The sequence below is a fragment of the Oryzias latipes genome, chromosome 17 (genome assembly GCF_053564925.1).
Source record: "Oryzias latipes strain Hd-rR chromosome 17, Olatipes_Hd-rR_3.1".
NCBI lineage: Eukaryota > Metazoa > Chordata > Actinopteri > Beloniformes > Adrianichthyidae > Oryzias > Oryzias latipes.
Window position 1 is genome coordinate 7,905,499 of NC_136253.1, and position 18,210 is coordinate 7,923,708.

Below are 18,210 nucleotides of genomic sequence, written 5' to 3' on the forward strand. Positions count from 1 at the left end.
CTAACGCCTTCCTCCACCCAATCACAGCACAAACCCCTTCATGAGTAGATCTGAGGAGCACATTTATTCAACAAAACACCCAAACTACAGTTTCAAACTTTACAAAAAATAAATATTCACACACAGATACAGCTTATAGGTCACAGGAAACGTTGCATCAAATGCGACGAACCGGCCTAAAACAAAAGTCACCATAAAGGCAATAAATATTTCATTTTTAACAGGAAGTTCACAAAAACCTCTGATCCAAAAGAAAACCTGATTTCTAGCAAAAGACGGAACAAACAGCAGCATTCTCAAGAAACCCAAATGTGAAGAATAATTTATTCAAGTACTTACACAAACGTTTAGGTAAGGAGGAAGTGACATTACATTCAGGCTAGCGTTATGGCATCTGTAGATTCAGGTCCATTTTTGACACTAGAGGGACTTTATTTACAGATCGAGTCAGCTGTGCAGCTGCAGCCGGAGCTCTCCAGACATGTCGCTTTGTTTTAAAGCATCAGCAAAGCCCCCCCAACGGGTTTTTACCGCGGTGCAGAGTGACGAGGGTCTGTGCAACAGAGGAGGAAGAGCATAAACAGGAAGCTGTGGAGCACCAGGGAGAAGAGATGATGCAGCTGCAGCAGCTGCATCATCTCTTCTCCCTGGTGCTCCAGCCGCATGCAGCCGCATGCCGCCGCATGCAGCCGCATGCCGGCTTCACTCATCCAGCCCAGTGACCTGCACGCTGCAGTCCAATTGGCAGTGGGAGCAGATTCACAGGATGGGATGCTGTAGTGAAACTCAGCTCCATCCAAACACCACAAACAAACTAACTAAACCCTGCTTTAGAAACCACCTCTAGCATGATCCGAGTGGTCTTTGTTTCTGCGTGTAGATGGTGAAAGTCAGCGTGTTTCCAGGAACCAAAACCCTGAGTGTGTCCAAACCCAACCAGACAGCCCTGCAGACTGAAGGTTAGCATCTCCTGCACCTGCTCACCATTTCAACCTGCTGCAAAACTTTACTGTCTCAGTCCAGTGTCGCTGAAAAATAAAAAGGTGAATCTTCATGTTTGCAGAAAGACAAGCAGACCTCCTTTAACCTGCTGTGGTGAGGCCCAGGAAGTTCAGCATCCATTCATCTCTGGTCTACAGCACACAGCAGCAGATCCGGGTTAGCTAGACTCCAGGAATGCCAGACCACACTAGACCTCCTCTAACTAGTGTTGAACAGCCTAAACTAGGACTGTGCATTATTTTGCTTTAAAACAACCAGGCGCTGGCAACCACGTCACAGGTGGCTTTGAGTCCAGCTCCCAACCTCAGCTCGCCAGATGTTGACCTGATGGTTTTAGCTCTTAAAGCTCAGTTCATGTTAAAACACTGAGGATCCGGTTTTATGTCCAGACTGGAAACGGCGGCAGCAGCAGCTCCTCAAACCCTCAAAGGTGGGTTTAAGGAGCTGCTGCTGCCGCCGCCGTTCTCAGTCTGGAGAGTTTGGAGGAGCTTTCCTCAAACGAGCCAGGACTCCTGCTGCCGTTTCTCTACTTTAGCGCCGTAACCAGATCCAAGTGTTGATGAGCCAGAACGCCACGGTGGCCGAGTACAGGATCATCTCTCGCTTGGAGCGCTCTTTGTTCTCCTCCTCCAGGAGCTGCAGACGCCGGTTCAGCTTCACAATCTGGGCAGAGGAGCAGACAGCACCAGAACCCCGCTTAGAAAAGTCTACAAGATTTTCTTTTTGTTTGCCATAGCAACAGGTACTCAGAAACGCATCGCAGCACCTGACGCCGGAGCGACGAAGCGTCAACCAATCCCGACTCATCTGGATTTATGTCCAAGGTGGAGTCCAGGTGTGTCCTGTGGACATAAACACATATTCACTGCAGACGAATGACAAACAGGGAGCAGAGCAGGTTCCTCCTGGCGTTCTCTGCATCCACGGCGCCAGCCCGGCTGAGCGAGAAGGTACCTGCGGTGGCCATCGTCCAGAACCTCCAGGACCTGCTGGTACGCACGGCGAGTGGTGGACTGGATGTAGGACAGCAGCCCGGCGGCGGTGAACAGGTTGATGTTGGCGTCTTCGGGTGAGTAGAGGGGAGGACACAAACGGAGAGGAGGCGCGTGAGGAGAGGAGGTCACGCTGGCAGCGGGAGGGGCGAGAGAGAAAGAGAGAGAGAGTTTAAAGTGTTTAAAACAATAGAAGACAGTCAAGACAGCAGGGTCGTCCTCACCTTACATCCCCTCTGCTGATCTGGTTGCCGTGGCGACTGGAGACATTGTCACTGCGTTCCCTTCTGGCCCGAGCATGGAGGCTGGTCTGTTATTAACAGTCAGAGTATTACTGTTCGCTATTAGTCTACAATTAATAAAAGTTAAGAAACAAAAATCACAGTTATGTTAGTTTATCAACCAAAAATAAATCAATAAGAATAGTAAAAAATTTCTTCCAAAATTTCCATCATAGAGAAAGGTGGACCTGCAGTCGTTAGTTTCCATCCGTTTCTCTCACCAATAACCTGAGGATGGATATTAACGGCCTTTGGCTTCATCAACACCGACTTCCTGTTTGGTCTGAGTTACATCAGGATGAACCGTCCGCACATACATGACCATGAGGTTTATCCCGTATTTTACCTGGAATTTCCCTGGAAATCGACGGTATTGAGATAGAAAGAGTGAAGGTAGGTAAATGTCTGGGTTCATCATTGATCACCTGGAAATCCCTGATCAATAATATCAAAACAAAAGCAGTAAAAAAAACTGCTGTGCTGGATAACAAAGCTCTGCATTTACTGCCGAACTCCTTCTTTGTTCCATTTCTATATTAGTGCATTCAAATCTGGGGAAACGCGTGAGAAACCCCCTTAAGTTGGATTTTTATTCTACAAAAAAGGCAATAAGACCGATCGCTGGCCGTAACAACAGAGATGCATCCAACACATCATTCTGTCTATTGAAATTCAAAGATTTCATGGATCAAAGTGTTTTTAAATTAAAACGCATCAGAATTCCCTGCTGTAAAGCATACAAAGCAGATTTTAAAAAACAAAGTGCTTTTTGTTAAAAAGAGGGGACATTCAAAAACACTAAAAAAAGATGTGTTTTTAATTCCAGGAGTCAAGATCTGGAACAATCTAAAACAATCGATTAAAGAACCCAAATGACCTTCAAAAAACAGGTTGCTTCAAAAATACAACAACTGAACCTCGTTGACTTAGAACATTAGAAATAAGAGTTACTCTAAGCAAAATGCTTTGATGTAAACCACAAACATACTGCATAGATGTATATAAATATGTTTGGTCATTTTTATCCAAAACTTGTAAAAGGTCATTTAACTAAGTTTCCTCGTTCCTGTCATTTCCCCTGATTTAGACGTCCTGATGAACGTACGGCCTCCTGAACCTGCTGCTGGAGTCACCCGGCTCTGACGTGACGCTGAAGCTGAAGGAGCAGCGTTGTCTCCTCCAGACTATGGAAGCGATTCTGGAGCATAATTAAAAATTTAACTCAAAACCAGAAATGCTTTTTCATTTTCAAAATGAAGCTGCATTTGTTGACTCAAAATTAAAAAGAAAAAGCAATCCACCACACCGCTGCCGGTCCGAAGACAAAGCTAGTCTGGGGGGAAGTTTTGACGAACAACGGTGCGTCCGAAGGAGGACCGCAGAAGGCGGAAATGCTGCTACGTAGTCCTGAGAAGCTGTGTACGATCATCAGGGGAGCACAACCGTCACAAAGCCCTCTCCTCTGCCGCTAACGCAATGCCACACTGCTCCTAGCATGAGTCTCTTAGCAGCCGGACACACAGAGATAGCAGTGACATCATCCTCCCACCTCCCCTCTGGAAATGCTGAGTGGGACTGAATTCAATTCAATTTTATTTGCATAGCCCAAAATCACAACAACAGTCGTCTAGATGGGCTTTGTGCAGATAAATGTAGGTTAAACATAAAATAAAAAGGATCATGAATACATAAAATTCAATAGAAACATTCTAAACAGAACTAACTGACCTGGACATCCCTGCCCTTAGACCCTCCTATAGAGGAGTTATGCAACACCTTTCACAGGGTGGATGTGAAAATGAAAATGCAATCCCCTCTTTGCATTTGCATTTTAATTATGACACAGAATAAGCGGTTTTAAAGTAGAAAATGAAAAAGCATTTTGAACTAGGGCTGCAGCTATCGATTCTTTTTGTAATCGATTAATCTAGCACTTAATCGATCGATTAATCGAGTAATCGGATAAAACGACTTGTGTGTGTTTTTGAACGACCAAAACAAATAATGCATAACAAAAATGATGTGTTTGTAAAATGAACAAGCATTTGATTTTAAAGATCCGCTCTGATGCAAATGTTACATTTGGTATTTTTAAGTTGGTCTTGAGAAATGGCGGAGCTAGAACATTTTGTATGGGGGGGGGACAGAAGACTTTGAAAGGGTGGCACAACACCAAAGTGGAAATTAAAAATAAAAGAATCAGAAAAACATATTTGATCATTATCATTGTTTATATTTCGTGTAAAAATAATGCTTTTGTTATTTTTGGAATGCTTAAAGAAGCCTCGCGGTCCGCCGAAAGGCGAGCTACCGCCTGTCCCAGCCCCTGCCTCTCGGCGCCCCCTCGATGCTCTTAGCTGAGTGTCCCGCGGAATCCGAAGCCTTTACTTTGAAAAAATTAGAGTGTTCAAAGCAGGCCCGGTCACCTGAATACCGCAGCTAGGTGCTCTCGCTGCCCGTCGAGGCGGCCCGCGTTGGTCGCCGCGGAGGGGGCGCGGAGCGGCTGACGCCGCCCCTTGCTCGCAGCCGGCGGCACGCGCGGGTCCCGCGCCTAAGGCGTCGAGGTTCCAGCGGTCGCGCAGATGTCTTCTGTTCAGATGCTGAATCATGGAAGATGTGCTGTTGTGGTATGCCAAGGTGCAGTGGAAGGCCCTTCTTCTTTATGTTCATGTTCTTGGTCGTTTTATTTCAGACATGCTTTTAGCTTTTGAACCCCCCAGAGCCCTCAGGTCCTCAGGCGCGGGCCTGCTGAAGGTCAGAACTAAAATCCATGAATAGGCCTTGTTTAGATACTACAGGCCTCGTCTGTGGACCAGCCTGCCTGAAGATGTAAGGGCCTCACCCACTGTTGAGGTTTTAAACAAAAAAAAAAAAAAAAACAAAAAATGAAATGTTATATTATAATTTATCACATATTTACAGTATTTGTTTAATGCTAATGTTGTACTTTTTAAGTCTTACCTTGTTCCAATTTATATTTTAGGTGTTTTAGACATTTTAATGCACTTTTTAGCATTAATTTATTTTAATTTATATTTTCATATATAAGCTGTTTTTTATATTTTAGCTCTTTTACTTACTACTTCTCTTCTTTAAGCTTTTTATCTTAATTTCTCTTTTATTTTTGTTTGTTTTTGTGTATGTAATAAGGTTCTATAGAAATAAAATTTATTTTAATTTAAGATTAAATTAATGCAAAAACACAGAGCCATATGACAGCCCCTTACATTTTACTCCAAAAAGCTTGATCCTGTTGCCCAATCTCTACCACCATGTGTACAGGCAGTTTGTGCTGCATCGATGGCTGTAACCTCCTCGGCAGATGTAATATTATTTCATCCTTTACAACTTTTAGTCCCTCATGCCATTGACGTTTTACTTCTACAAAGCAAAATGAAGCTGAAAGTATAGCGTTAACCAGAGCATGTGAATTAGCCAAAGGAAAATACCTACAGTGTACACAGACAGCCAGTACACTTTCTCAACATTTTTTTATTTATTTATTTATTTTTACCAAACAATGGGAACGCAGAGGAATGAAAACTTCCACAGGCAAACCCATCACCCACTCACAACTTTTACTTAACCTCTTACAAGCCATAAAGGCCCCATCAAGGTTAGCAGTTTGTAAATGTGCCGCACACACTACAAACATGGACACAATCTCAATAGGGAACAGACTTGCTGATAAAATTGCAAAACAAGCGGCGGGAGGACACCACAACACAGAAACATACTCTGCACAAACAGAAAACACACAACTCATAGACACTAGCATCTTGCATGACACGAAAAGCTCAGCTCCACTGCACGAAAAGATATTGTGGTTATCAAAAGGAGCAGTAATTTCATGCCGTATGCTTCCCATAATACAGGTCTCCACCCAGGCAACAACCAGGAGACAAGATTGCCTGTACGAAAGCAGCACACATCCTGGCTACAACCGATCTAACGGAGACGCATCTTCATGAATAACTGTCCCTAACCCTCACCCCGCACGACGGAAACTGGCTGCACCGGAGTTCCACATGAACGCCCTACAAATGACTACCAATACTGGAGTCCCATGGGAGTTCCGCAATTCGGACAACCACTCTTTCCATGGATCAGGGTGGCAGAAGTAAGGGACCACATCGAGATCAACAGGTACTCATTGCTGAGACTCCTTAACACCACCTACAAGTTTTCCAATGCATCAGCAGCAGAAATGTCGGCCATAAGAACTATGGTTCTGCAAAATCGACTCGTGCTCGACCTCCTAACTGCATCATCAGGAGGTGTGTGCAGAATGGTTGGAGACACCTGCTGCACTTTCATCCCGGACAGCACCAGTGATGGACAGGACATTTCTACCGCACTGCACGACTTAACGGAGCTGCAAGCCTACGTTAAGTCTGCGACTCCTGGCGTCAGTCCCACCAGTGACATCTGGTCCTGGCTTACATCAGGCCCATGGTGGCACCTCCTGCTGAAGTTATTGACCTATATACTCATCGTTTTGTGCCTGTTTTGTCTTTTTACAACATGCGCTCTGCCTTGTGTCATGTCCATGATCGCAAAGGCTACCATGCAGGCTTTCATTCGTTACCAGCTTGTCCAACAAGCTGAAGAGGAACCCTCCCCACGTGAATGCTCCTACTCCAGAGGCATCGTATGAATCTCTCACACTGAAAGTGCAAAAGCAAATGGTGAAATGATGTTGTGATCCCCTGTTCTTATGATTAAAACCATGTTTCACGTTTGTACCTTCCCCTTATGGTGTTTACTTATGACGTGTTTGAAATGATAAAAAGGGAGGGATGTTAGAGTTATATAATTATCATTTTCCTGATTGTCTCATTTCTATCTTTCAGTAAGAAAACAATGACCTGAAAAGTTCTGATTATACGAGAATATGATGTTCTTGTTGTTTCTGATTAAATGACCCACATTCATGTCTGCAACCTTCAGTTTTCAATAAAAGAAGGCTTCATGCACTAGGATGGCAGAACTGCCGTAACTTTGCAGATGTTGTGGCTCCCTCAACAAGCCAGACTAGTGTCCGTAAATCTTTTGTTTGGTCACCTGAATGCCAGAATGCATTTAACTCTGTCAAAGCTCTTCTTTGCAGTGCCCCTGTCCTGGCTGCTCCTGATTTTGAGTGTCCCTTCAAATTGGAAGTCGATGCCAGTGATTGTGGTGCTGGGGCAGTTCTGCTGCAGGAAGATGAACATGGTGTTGAGCATCCCCTTTGTTATTTTTCAAAGAAGTTTACCATTCATCAAATACGGTACAGTATAATTGAGAAAGAAGCTCTTTCTTTGTTGCCGGCACTCCAGCACTTTGAAGTTTACATTGGTTCCAATTCCCATCTGGTTACAGTTTACACTGACCACAACCCTCTAGTTTTTTTGGAACAGGATGCAAAACTCGAACCAGAGACTAATGAGATGGTCACTGATGGTTCAGGATTTTAATCTTCATATTAAACACAAAAAGGGAGCTGAGAATTTGGTAGCGGATGCTCTTTCGCGCGGCATCCACTCAACCTAGGCGATGGCTTCTGGGGGGGCAGAAGTTTTCTCTTAGGTTGGGGGGTGTTACGGCTGTGGCCGTAATATTGTTTTGTTTGTATGTTTGGACTGCTTTTCCCTCCTCTATAGTGCCAATTAGATTCCATCGTGTCCGGACCACCTCATTGGCGGAGGACTTCCCTGCGGCAGCTTTAAAAACTGCCACCTCCTCTGTTGAAGCCCCTCCCCCTCCAACTGGCAGCAGCAGAGCATTAGATCAAACATTGTTAGAGCTTTTTGGTCCTGGTAATTTGGGTTGGTTATTTTTGTATGATTTTGAGTTGTCATTGTAAATACATTCCCAGCTTAATTTCAGTCTGGGTCTGGTGAGAGTTTTTCGAGTCATTGGTGAATTTGGTTTTTCTTTTTACCTTTATGTTACTCCCGTTTACAAACTCCTAGACAGGGGTGTAAGACTGTGACAGTTCTCGCTGTCACAGACCGATTCTCCTTCTGCAGAAGTCTAGCAAAAGTTCTCATCTCCTGTGTGGTTCTTCTCTTTATTAAGGAAAAAGTCAGAACCCTGACATTAAGTGTGTAATGATCCCCATCGCGCCAACTAAATTCAAAAGGTCCGTGTGAATAAACGGTCCGTGTGACACAATCAAATCCCTGCGCCGCGCGTATAGTGCGCGTCATAGGAATTTAACGAGGCTTCGAGGCAGAGATTTGCCTCGAGGAATTTTTGTAATCGAGTAACTCTTGTAATCGAGGAATCGTTTCATCCCTTTTTTGAAGGATTGATTTTTCATTTTAATTTTGAGTCAACAAATGCAGCTTCATTTTGAAAATGAAAAAGCATTTCTGGTTTTGACTTTTATTTTTAATTATGCTACACAATCGCTTCCATACGGGACCTCTAACCAAAGCTCGGCTCCACAGAAGGCTGACCTCCTCTAAAGAGAAGCTCTGACTTTAGCAGCAGGTGGAACCGACGGCCGTCTGACATTTCTGTCTGCCGTTTCCACTTGGTGTTGTTTGCAGAAGTTCTGACTGCACACAGCAGGAGCCTCTGTGGGTCTTACTTACCGCGTTACTGGAGTTTCTTTGGGCGTTGGCAGTTTGGTCTGTTTCCAGAGAGTCCAGGGGCTGTTCCGTTAGCGTGAGGACGTTAGGCGGCGCCTTCATGTTCAGGAGGTCTGCAGGGGGAACTGACTGGATCAGATCCAGGTCCCTGGGACGAGGAAACGTCAGGTCTCCATCGTCGCCTGCAGACAAAGTGGAAAAAGAAGGTCATGACCCCTGCTGAGCTCTACAGGCTAGCATGTTGCTCATTCAGCTGCTTCTCATACAGACCCACTGAAAATGTCAACATGTTCTTCTGGAATTTTTCTCATGATGGAGGAGACACATAAAGAACTTAAACCTACACTTCTGAGTACTTCTTTAATGAAATGGTTGTGAATCAGGAGCCCAAGATGAAAAAAAGCCGTTTGAAAAGGAGTTTATTTGTGGTGTGGAAAATACGCTGGGCGGGGCTATTAAGCTCCCAGCTCTGCTCCATTCTGATCATCCTCCTGCAGACCAATAGATCCATGGACGTCTTTGTTTTCCTGGTCTGAACAGGAATCTGGATCTAAACTGTACGGATGGATAGCTACGATGTTCCTGCCATTTGTGTTGCACTGGCACCATTAGTTTGGGGTTGTGAGGGGCTGTAAGCTTGTGGGAGAGACTGTTAACAAAGGGATGATGGGAAGTGAGGCCACGCCTATTCCCCACAAGCAGCCCCGCCCACAACTCAGAGGTGAATTTCGAATGAACTCCTGCCGCTCTGCAGAGACGGTCCTAGAAAGCAACACAGTTTTGGGATTTTTGCTAAAAACGACGTAATGATCAAGAAAAGACCACTAGGAACGTTTGAAAACTGATCAAAAGATGACCGGAGAGGCACTTTAATGACTTCCCAGGTGCGCTTCTCCTGCACAAAAAACTAACGACTCACCTGCAACAACAATTCTCTCAGGAACTTGCATCAAAGTGGAATGAGGCGGCGGCGGCTCCTGAGCTTGCATGCGCCCCGCGGAGCTCTCCGGGCCGACTTTGAGGGTTTCGGGTATCCGCATGCGCTGGCTGATGCCCTCCATGTATTCCAGGTCATAGTGGATGCGGCTTATTTCAGTCACCTCACCAGAGGACATGAAGGTCGGCCCACTCATCCGGCCTGCAAGCATCAAGGAAGAGCACTTGGTGACGTCACTGGAGCAAATAAACCCCCCCCTCATTATTGTGGTTCATTTCCGTCCCTCCCCTCACTTGTGTGTCTCCAGCCACAGGCAGCTTAGGAACTGATGCTGGGATGACGAGATGCTTAGAGCTAAAAGTAGTGGGAGAAAGAAGCAGCAAAGCTGATTTCACTCTTCAGAAAACAAGAAATATTTACTGTTTTTGAAGAAGCTAATTATACATTTTCATCAACAGTGAACCCTTTCTTTAAAAATATTTTGACCATAAGATAGGAAACATTGCTCATAATTTATCACCAAATGTTTGATTTAAAAAATTCGTTTGACAGCATAAAAGGCAGATTAAAACATCTAGATGTGTGATGTTTTCTGGCAATTCAATTTGTTTTCTTTCCTCTAAATAAAAGGAATTTATGTTGAAAAAAAATGTGTGGTTTATTCCATACATTTTAACTGTTACATATGTTTGGATAGTTCTACTTCAGCCAATAATGTCCGGATGTATTTTGTGCAAACTTGTACTTGTCTAGATCTAAAGAGCTCCGGAGGTTTTCCTAAATTCTGACCTGCTGATAACATTCCGTTACGTCTCTTTGAGGCTGATCTAAACCCATTTAAACCTACAGAGCCGCTCTGGCCAAGACACACCGAGCGGGTTCGTTTGATTTTCGTTTACATGGGTCCCGCTCATGCCAAACAAATCCTGATTATTATATCCGCTGTTGAATAAAGATCACCCAAGCGGGTCTAACCTGATGCAGGAGCAGCAAAAAACCCGAAGCGTGCGTGCTCGGACCGAAACGCGGCGCGGGCTAACTGCAGCTGAAGGTGCGTTTGTTAGCGGACACCGGCGGAACCAGGTTACAGGTTATTACGTAAGACAGCCGAGGCTGCTGTCACCGGCACGCGCCTCCAATGTCACTAAAACAAACGGAGAAAAGGCGCCATTTTGAGGTTTAAGCTAACACCCCGCTAATTAATAATAATTAAAAAAAGAACGGTCTGTCTGTGAGGCGCCGGTGGGGCGGTGTTACGTAATCACCGTGAGTTAGCTGGGTATAAACCGGCCTGGCCTCAGCCTGACACGCGTTGAAAGCTTACCGTCCCGGGTTTTAGCACCGCTGCCTCCGGCGCTGCTCCAAACGCTCCGCTCCAGCTACAGCAAACAACCGAAAAAGCCGCAAACGCCGCGAGAGTCGGTGTTGCTGCCAAACGATGTTCGAGTTTGACAACAGGGGCGGAGCTTAACAATCATTGCACGAGAGGCTCCGCAAGCAGGCCGGTCGGTTAAGCAAAACGACCGTACACAAGTTACCCGACATTTATGTAAGAGCTGCACGCGCGCGCTCACCCAGAAACTCCTCTCATCGTTTGATTTGCATGGCGGGTCTTTTTTTCCGCAGTCTTAACTTCCTTTAATGCATGTCGCTTTTTATTAGTCAGTGTTGATTTTTTTTATTTATGATTTGCATTGTTCTGCGTAAATGTATGCCAGAGGAACTGCTGAGGGAAATCCTGAGTTCATGACCGTCTCTCAATTTTGTCTAACTCTCCTTGTCCGCATAACTGCTCCAGCAACACGTTTGCGTCACAGTTTCTGCAACATCCCACTTTTTTATTACAATTTAGATGCTTTTTAATCGGTGCTGTTTTAATAACCGCGAGCTGCACTTTAAAAAGACCTTTATTTTTTAAATAATCTAGCATTGAAACTTAACAGTTTAACAGGAACAAACATGAATTTTTATTAATAATCACTCAACAAAACAAATCTCTTGTGTAAATTGCTGTGTGACAGGGACGCAAAATAAACTACATGTCCCATCATCCTGGCTACTTCCTGATCACTGCGCATGTGCAATCGCTGTGGGCCGTTATTGTGTCCTCCTCAAGCTTCAAATGAACAACAGGCTAAGCCCTCCTAAAAATAAATTAAATATTTATTCCGACGGAGCGGGTTCTTTTCGCCCGGCGTGTCTCGGCGGACATTCATGGAGCGTCTCGGTCTGTAGCTCGTCGTTTCGCCGGGCGGGGTGGTCCTCCGGTGAACTCGAAGGCCAAAAACGGTTTTCGGAGTGACAGCCCCGTTCGAGGCAGCAGGCTGGCTGTTCGTGTAGCTGCTTAGCCTCCTAGCTAGTTTCCCAGACAGCTGCGAGCTGAGGGGTAAAAGCTCGAAGGCCGTCTGAGTGTTGGCAGGGCAGAAGAGCCGGAGCTGGCGCTCTGCCCCCGCGACCGGCAGAACCATGGCACACCTTCGGGACATGCAGAACCAGGTAGGGAGAACCTATCACCTCACTTCCCTTCCTGTCCTAGACCCGAACCCCTCACAGTTGGGCTTTTCAGGAAAACCATGTAGCTCTGGCTCTGCGATCATAAATCACCTGTAATCGTGTTCTAACAGGTGATACAAGTGTAAAGTTCTCAAGTCCATGTTTTTTATAAATCAGTTTTTTATGCGGGATGACATCCCGGTTTGAATGCAGGTGTGTTGTGTAAACGGGCTGTTCCGTCCACCTGTGCACAGACTGTACAGTTCTCCTTCACGTCCGCATGGACTCTTTTTACCTGGACAGCACCTGTTGCCTTTAGCTTTGCAGTAAAGCCTCTTCCTGGAAACCGGAAGTGTCGTCACGCAGATGCAGGTTACTGATCTCATCTCACCTCGTTGATGATGAAGCAGCATGCAGCCCATTAAACGTTTTTACTGGAATAGATCATATAGATCATCCTAGTTGGTTGAACCCATTGTTTTCCTGTTTCACTTTCTTTATTCTAGTATCTTCCACCAGCTTTTGGTGCTTAACCCCAACACATTTTCAGCTATTTTAACCATTCAACTATTCAAATGTTCAGCTTTATCCACCTATCACTTTGGTCCTTAAAATCCTTGAACCTTTCAAGATATTCCAGGATTTCCAGGATCTTCCATTGAAATTCATGGGGAATCCTTGGTGCAGAAGCTCGCTGGTTCGATACCGGCTCTGGCATTTTTTTGAAAAATATATCTTTTGTTATTGTGCTGTTTTTACTTTATTTATGGTCAACTTTGATTATTTCTTTATTTCTTTTGCCAATTATTACCCTTTAATTTTCCTTTTCATTCAGTAATATAGACTCAAGCCTGCGTTTTCTTCTGGAAATGCAGCTCCTTTAGTTATTGGATGAGGCTCCCTGCTACACGCCGTCTCCCCATAAACGCTGCTCTACAGAGACGTCGACCTTGCTTTAAAAAGTTTGTGCATTCACGAGTTGTTGGAAGGTTTGCGGTTTTTCTGACGTCGATGCGTGTTTTTTTCTAAGTCGGACGGGCATTTTTCCGACCATCCCAACACTACATGAACGCAGCATTTCTCTGAGTTTGTCCCTGGGGGGCATCAACCCACTCGTGGAATTAGCATAAAATAAAATAAAAAGTCGCAGTTTTCAAATAAAAACCCCCAAGATATCATGGTTTAAAATATATACATTATTTTTGAATCCTAATTATAGCATGTTTTTGTCCAAATTCCATATTATTTCTCTTGTCTCATGGGGTGGATTACCTTATCCCCGCACTGATCTGCTCCTGGTCCGGCCTTCTGTTTGCTCACCCCTGGTGTAACGTGTGACCTGCGTGTTTTTATAAATACTTTGGGTTCTTTTCCGTGTTCTTGTCCAATTCTCGGTGCTGTCGCAGCAGTTGGCAGTGCTGAGGATCACACGCCTGAAAGCTGGTGTTGGAAAAGAAACGAAATGAACCGTGACGGAGGGAGCAGTGTTGTGTTGCAGGCAGCGTTTCTGTGTCTGCATGCTTGTTTGAAAGGAAGTGCTAACAGCCAGCGGTGCTGCTTCTGTCCACCCTCCACCAGAACACCCACCTGGACCCGGAGGAGTACTTCACCAAGCAGGAGCGCATCGGGAAGGGCTCCTTTGGAGAGGTCTACAAGGGCATCAACAACCGCACTAAGGAGGTGGTGGCCATCAAGATCATTGACCTGGAGGAGGCAGAGGATGAGATAGAGGACATCCAACAAGAGATCACAGTGCTGAGCCAGTGTGACAGTCCTTATGTTACCAAATACTACGGGTCCTACCTCAAGGTGAGAGAAAAGCTGCAACTGCCTGCTGTTTACCTGCAAGCAAGGCTTTTATTTCCCACAGTTGAACTACTGTGTATATCCCCCCCCCCCCCCCCACCCCACCCCACCCCCCAGGGGACCAAGCTGTGGATTATCATGGAGTATTTAGGTGGAGGATCTGCTCTGGATCTGGTAAGAAGATTTCCATTTTTATGGAGATTACAAATTACACAAGACGCCGCCTTGCTTACTTTTAGAGCCTGCCGGTTCTCTCGCCCTACTTCTGATGTCTTGGTTTACCCGCCGTCATCGTAGCTCCGCCCAGGACCTCTGGAGGAGACGTACATCGCTACCATACTGCGGGAAATCCTGAAGGGGCTGGAGTATCTGCACTCCGAGAGGAAGATTCACAGAGACATCAAAGGTAAAACGGAAGACCACTTAGAGAATCTTCACCCAGGAAACTTGTCAGGAGGGGAAATGGACTCACCCAATGTGTGTGCTGGTTCTGGATTTGTAACCCATCCATTTTGTCTTTAACTGAGGGTACTTGCTGTTGTAAACGAATATCAAAAACGTTCAAATCCAAAATACAGTTTACGCAGGCACAGCTTGAAATGACATCAACTTCAGACTAAGTACAAATTCAAAAAGTCTCCCAAACATAAAAAAACCCTTAAATGGTACGCTCCAATCGCTTGATACACACACTCAAAACCACACCTACACACAGATCAGAGTCACAAGAACACCAGGATGGATGGATGGATGGATGGATCTTTATTTGTCAAAGTCATACATACAATGAAATTAAAAGTGCCTTCTGGTCAGTGCAACATTCATCCATTAAAAAAAAATGTAAACAACTTACTACTAAAATAATACATAAAACTACATAAAAACCTCTGGCACCACCCCCTCTGACACCGCCCCCTCTGACAGCTCCGCCCTCTGGCACCGCCCCCTCTCGCTGTGCCAGAATGATTGAAAGTTTGAGGGGGAAAAATGGAAGATTTGAAACTCGAATAAAAAAACTTTTAATTATTACCAAATGAAAAATATTCTTTATAAAGTTTGTAGTTCCAGTTTAGAGCTGAAAGCACCAGAAGCGCTTTCAGCTGATGGGAATCATGTCACGACAGCCAATGAGCTTCCTTAACTCAGGTTCAGCAGAAAAGACTGAACGTCTGAATTCAAACTCTAAACGTAAAACGGAAATTAAAGAATAAAAAAAGAAAACAAAAACAACAGCAGCTGTTATGAATAAACAATATTTTTCATTTAGTAACAGTTTAAGCTTTAAAGTTTTGTTTTTTAAATTGAAGGTTCAAAATTAAAAAAAAACATTTCTTTTCAAATGTTCAATATTTTTAGACTTGAATCATGCTTAAGCCTGTTTTGAAGTGTTGACTTTTTGTCTTCCAATTGATGTGACCCTCTAGTTGTGCCTCTTTAGCCGTCCTGACCCGAGGCTGCAGGTCTTTCTAGCTAGTTAGTGGACACGGCAGTGACTGACGTCTGTCTCCTAGCTGCCAACGTGCTCCTGTCAGAGCAAGGCGACGTGAAGCTGGCAGACTTCGGCGTGGCGGGACAGCTGACGGACACGCAGATCAAGAGGAACACGTTTGTGGGCACGCCGTTCTGGATGGCTCCAGAGGTCATCAAGCAGTCGGCCTACGACTTTAAGGTGAGGGAAGTCTGTTCCAGAGCTGAAGAGCGTCTGTGGTGCTGACCTGTCTGGGAGGGGGCGCAGGAATGCTGAGCTTTTGAAACAGCCATTGAATTCATTTCTGTTTGGAAAAGCTTCATTTGGTTCACCTTTCCTTACACTCAGGCGGACATCTGGTCTCTGGGAATCACTGCCATCGAGTTGGCCAAGGGGGAACCCCCCAACTCTGACCTACATCCCATGAGGGTCCTGTTCCTCATCCCTAAAAACACTCCTCCCACGTTGGAAGGGCCGTACAGCAAACCGTTTAAAGAGTTTGTGGAGGCCTGTTTAAACAAGGATCCCCGTTTTGTGAGTGAAGCTGCATTTTCACCTCCAACCTTCTGTCATGTGATGGCGCTCTAGTGAAACCTTGTTTGTTGTTTTAAACCATCAGCAGAAAAAACGGATCATTTATGTATGAATCCAAGTCATGTAGGAGGAAAAGAGAGACATTTGGTAAATGAGGGAGAATGGCCTTCAAGTGTGCATAATCTGAATTTAACGCACGCCGAGGAAGTCTGGACAGTAAAGTGTGTCGCTTATACCTTGGTCACTTTCAAAAGAAATAAATATTCAACCAGTTTTTAGTCCTTTAATCTTGTTATTTTTTCAGTCTAGATCACTTTTTTTCACAAAAAGCGGACTATTTGTTAGGTGGTGCGGCGGGTCGTCATGGTAACATGACGGCACCAACCTCGACTGCAGCCGCAAAGGAAAGTGATAAATATGCTGATCGTCACGATGGGTTGAATAAAGCATCAGTTCAGAGAGAAAGTTCACCTCTTACCGCTTGTTTTTGTCCAAATGATGAAGATGAAGGTTGTTTTAAAGCCAGCGCAGTGATACAGAACATCTAAGCTTTGTGACCGGAACTTCTTTTTTAGGCGTACATTAACAGTTTTTAATGCACACCCAGCAGCCAATCAGAATCGAGGATTCACCCGGACCGTGGTATAACTCCTCATGAGGACCATGCGCGTCTGATCTTAAGGAAAACCCAGCTGCAGGGTTCTTGTGTGCTGACCCGGTTCTGTCGGTGTTCTGGCTCTTCACAGAGGCCCACCGCGAAGGAGCTGCTGAAGCACAAGTTCATCACTCGCTACACCAAGAAGACGGCTTATCTGACGGAGCTGATAGACCGGTACCGCCGCTGGAAGTCGGAGGGACACGGAGAGGAGTCCAGCTCAGACGACTCGGACATGTCCGTTTCAAATTTCTCTCTTCATCAGCAGCATGGCAGAGCGTGCAGATGCTCCGGCGCTGAACCAAAGAGGGTTCTGCTGCATGTGCACGATTGCTTCCCTGAGTGACAACAGAGCTGGGATTTCTGTGTCTGGAGTCTTCACGTCTCCTCCTTAAACACCCCTCTCCTGTCATTCCTGCAGGGATGCTGATGGGGACGGAGAGCAGTGTCCCGTGTGGACCTTCCCCACCGTCAGGCCCAGTTCTATGAGCCAGTTACAGATGGACTACGCACATTTAGAGTCGGGGGTGAGAACCGCAGCACAGAGCCTCAGACCTGACAGGTTTGCCGTGACCCTCTGACCTCTGTTCCCCTGCTTCCAGTCAGGAGACTCCATGAAGAGACAGCCCAAGTCCCAGTGCCTGTCTGCTTTGGTAACGCCCATCTTCAGAGAAGTAAGCCGAACGCATCTCAGTTGTAGAGACCGTACCAGAGCGGGCTCAGAAAATGCTTTTCCCGTCCAGCTGAAGGACAAGCGGCGAGCGAGTGGCGGCGGGGCAGGAGCCATAGAGGAGCTGGAGAACGCCTTCAACCTGGCAGAGGAGTCGTGTCCGGGCATCTCCGACCGCCTCGTCACGCACATGATGGAGAGAGTGTGCAGGTGAGGCGGCGGCCCCTGTGCGGCCCGCGCTGGCCTGTGCAACACGCCGCCCGCATTAACCCGCCATCCTGCTGTCTTCCAGGTTTTCTTTAAACGGAAACACCGCTCCCTCCTCACGGTGAAACCAGCGGGATGTGATGAGCCAGCCGCCCCTTTTCCCGTCACCTGTTCAAGTTGTCAGATGAAATGTGCCCCACCCCCTCAGAGATCTTTTCATTAGCTATGACGACATATTTTTAAAGGTTTGCTTCCAGAGTGGAGAGTATTTAAGAGGAAAAGCCATGACCCTTAAGAGCGTCGTCTGCCCGTTAGACTGAGAACTGCTACAATAAACTCCACAGAAAATCTTTCCTTGTTTTGGTTTTTGAACGACATCAATAAGATTTTGAAAGCTGCTGACTGTCGTCCCACAAACTCCCCTCATGAGACGATGCAGAAGACCCCAACCATGCAGAAGGGGGAACATTGTGGAAGCTCGGCTGCTAACAAAGGGAAACCCGCAGCGGTCTTCACATGACGTCAACAAACACGGCGTTACACTGATTAATGAACCGTTTTCCAACTAAACGGGTGAAGCCGCCTGA

At 45.7% G+C, this 18,210-nt stretch overlaps 2 protein-coding genes across 5 annotated transcripts; one reads left to right on the forward strand and one right to left on the reverse strand.

Annotated features, from left to right (window-relative positions):
• Positions 1–45: 45 nt before the first annotated feature.
• LOC101158557 (mitochondrial fission factor homolog A) lies at positions 46–11,256 on the reverse strand. 4 transcript variants are annotated; one of them, XM_023964831.2, is made up of 8 exons: positions 11,115–11,256; positions 10,084–10,144; positions 9,773–9,991; positions 8,857–9,035; positions 2,219–2,304; positions 1,957–2,127; positions 1,769–1,844; positions 46–1,665 (listed from the first exon to the last, which is right to left on the reverse strand). In XM_023964831.2, the coding sequence occupies exons 3-8, from the start codon at positions 9,984–9,986 to the stop codon at positions 1,534–1,536; spliced, it is 858 nt and encodes a 285-aa protein (XP_023820599.1). In that variant the 5' UTR covers positions 9,987–9,991; positions 10,084–10,144; positions 11,115–11,256; the 3' UTR covers positions 46–1,533. The 4 variants fall into 4 exon arrangements, with proteins under 4 accessions (XP_023820599.1, XP_023820600.1, XP_023820601.1 ...); XM_023964832.2 differs by lacking the exon at positions 11,115–11,256 and adding an exon at positions 10,766–10,907; XM_023964833.2 differs by lacking the exon at positions 10,084–10,144 and having other exon boundaries at positions 11,115–11,254.
• A 101-nt stretch (positions 11,257–11,357) lies between these two features.
• On the forward strand, positions 11,358–17,973 carry stk25b (serine/threonine kinase 25b). Its single transcript, XM_004078639.5, has 11 exons — positions 11,358–12,286; positions 13,862–14,092; positions 14,207–14,263; positions 14,387–14,495; positions 15,601–15,758; positions 15,906–16,091; positions 16,838–16,983; positions 17,168–17,273; positions 17,349–17,420; positions 17,490–17,626; positions 17,709–17,973. Exons 1-11 carry the CDS (start codon positions 12,257–12,259, stop codon positions 17,746–17,748), a joined length of 1,272 nt encoding a protein of 423 aa, XP_004078687.1. The 5' UTR covers positions 11,358–12,256; the 3' UTR covers positions 17,749–17,973.
• The last annotated feature ends 237 nt before the right edge of the window (positions 17,974–18,210 follow it).

Bases quoted from the DNA above. Each gene is read 5' to 3' on its own strand.
- stk25b (XM_004078639.5), top strand. From the start codon at position 12,257: ATGGCACACCTTCGGGACATGCAGAACCAG. The intron at 15,759-15,905 runs GTGAGGGAAGTC...CCTTACACTCAG, and splicing joins AGTCGGCCTACGACTTTAAG to GCGGACATCTGGTCTCTGGG. The intron at 16,984-17,167 runs GTCCGTTTCAAA...TCATTCCTGCAG, and splicing joins AGCTCAGACGACTCGGACAT to GGATGCTGATGGGGACGGAG.
- LOC101158557 (XM_023964831.2), bottom strand. From the start codon at position 9,986: ATGAGTGGGCCGACCTTCATGTCCTCTGGTGAGGTGACTGAAATAAGC. The intron at 1,845-1,956 runs GTACCTTCTCGC...TTATGTCCACAG, and splicing joins CTGGACGATGGCCACCGCAG to GACACACCTGGACTCCACCT. The intron at 1,666-1,768 runs GTGCTGCGATGC...TCCTCTGCCCAG, and splicing joins CTTCGTCGCTCCGGCGTCAG to ATTGTGAAGCTGAACCGGCG.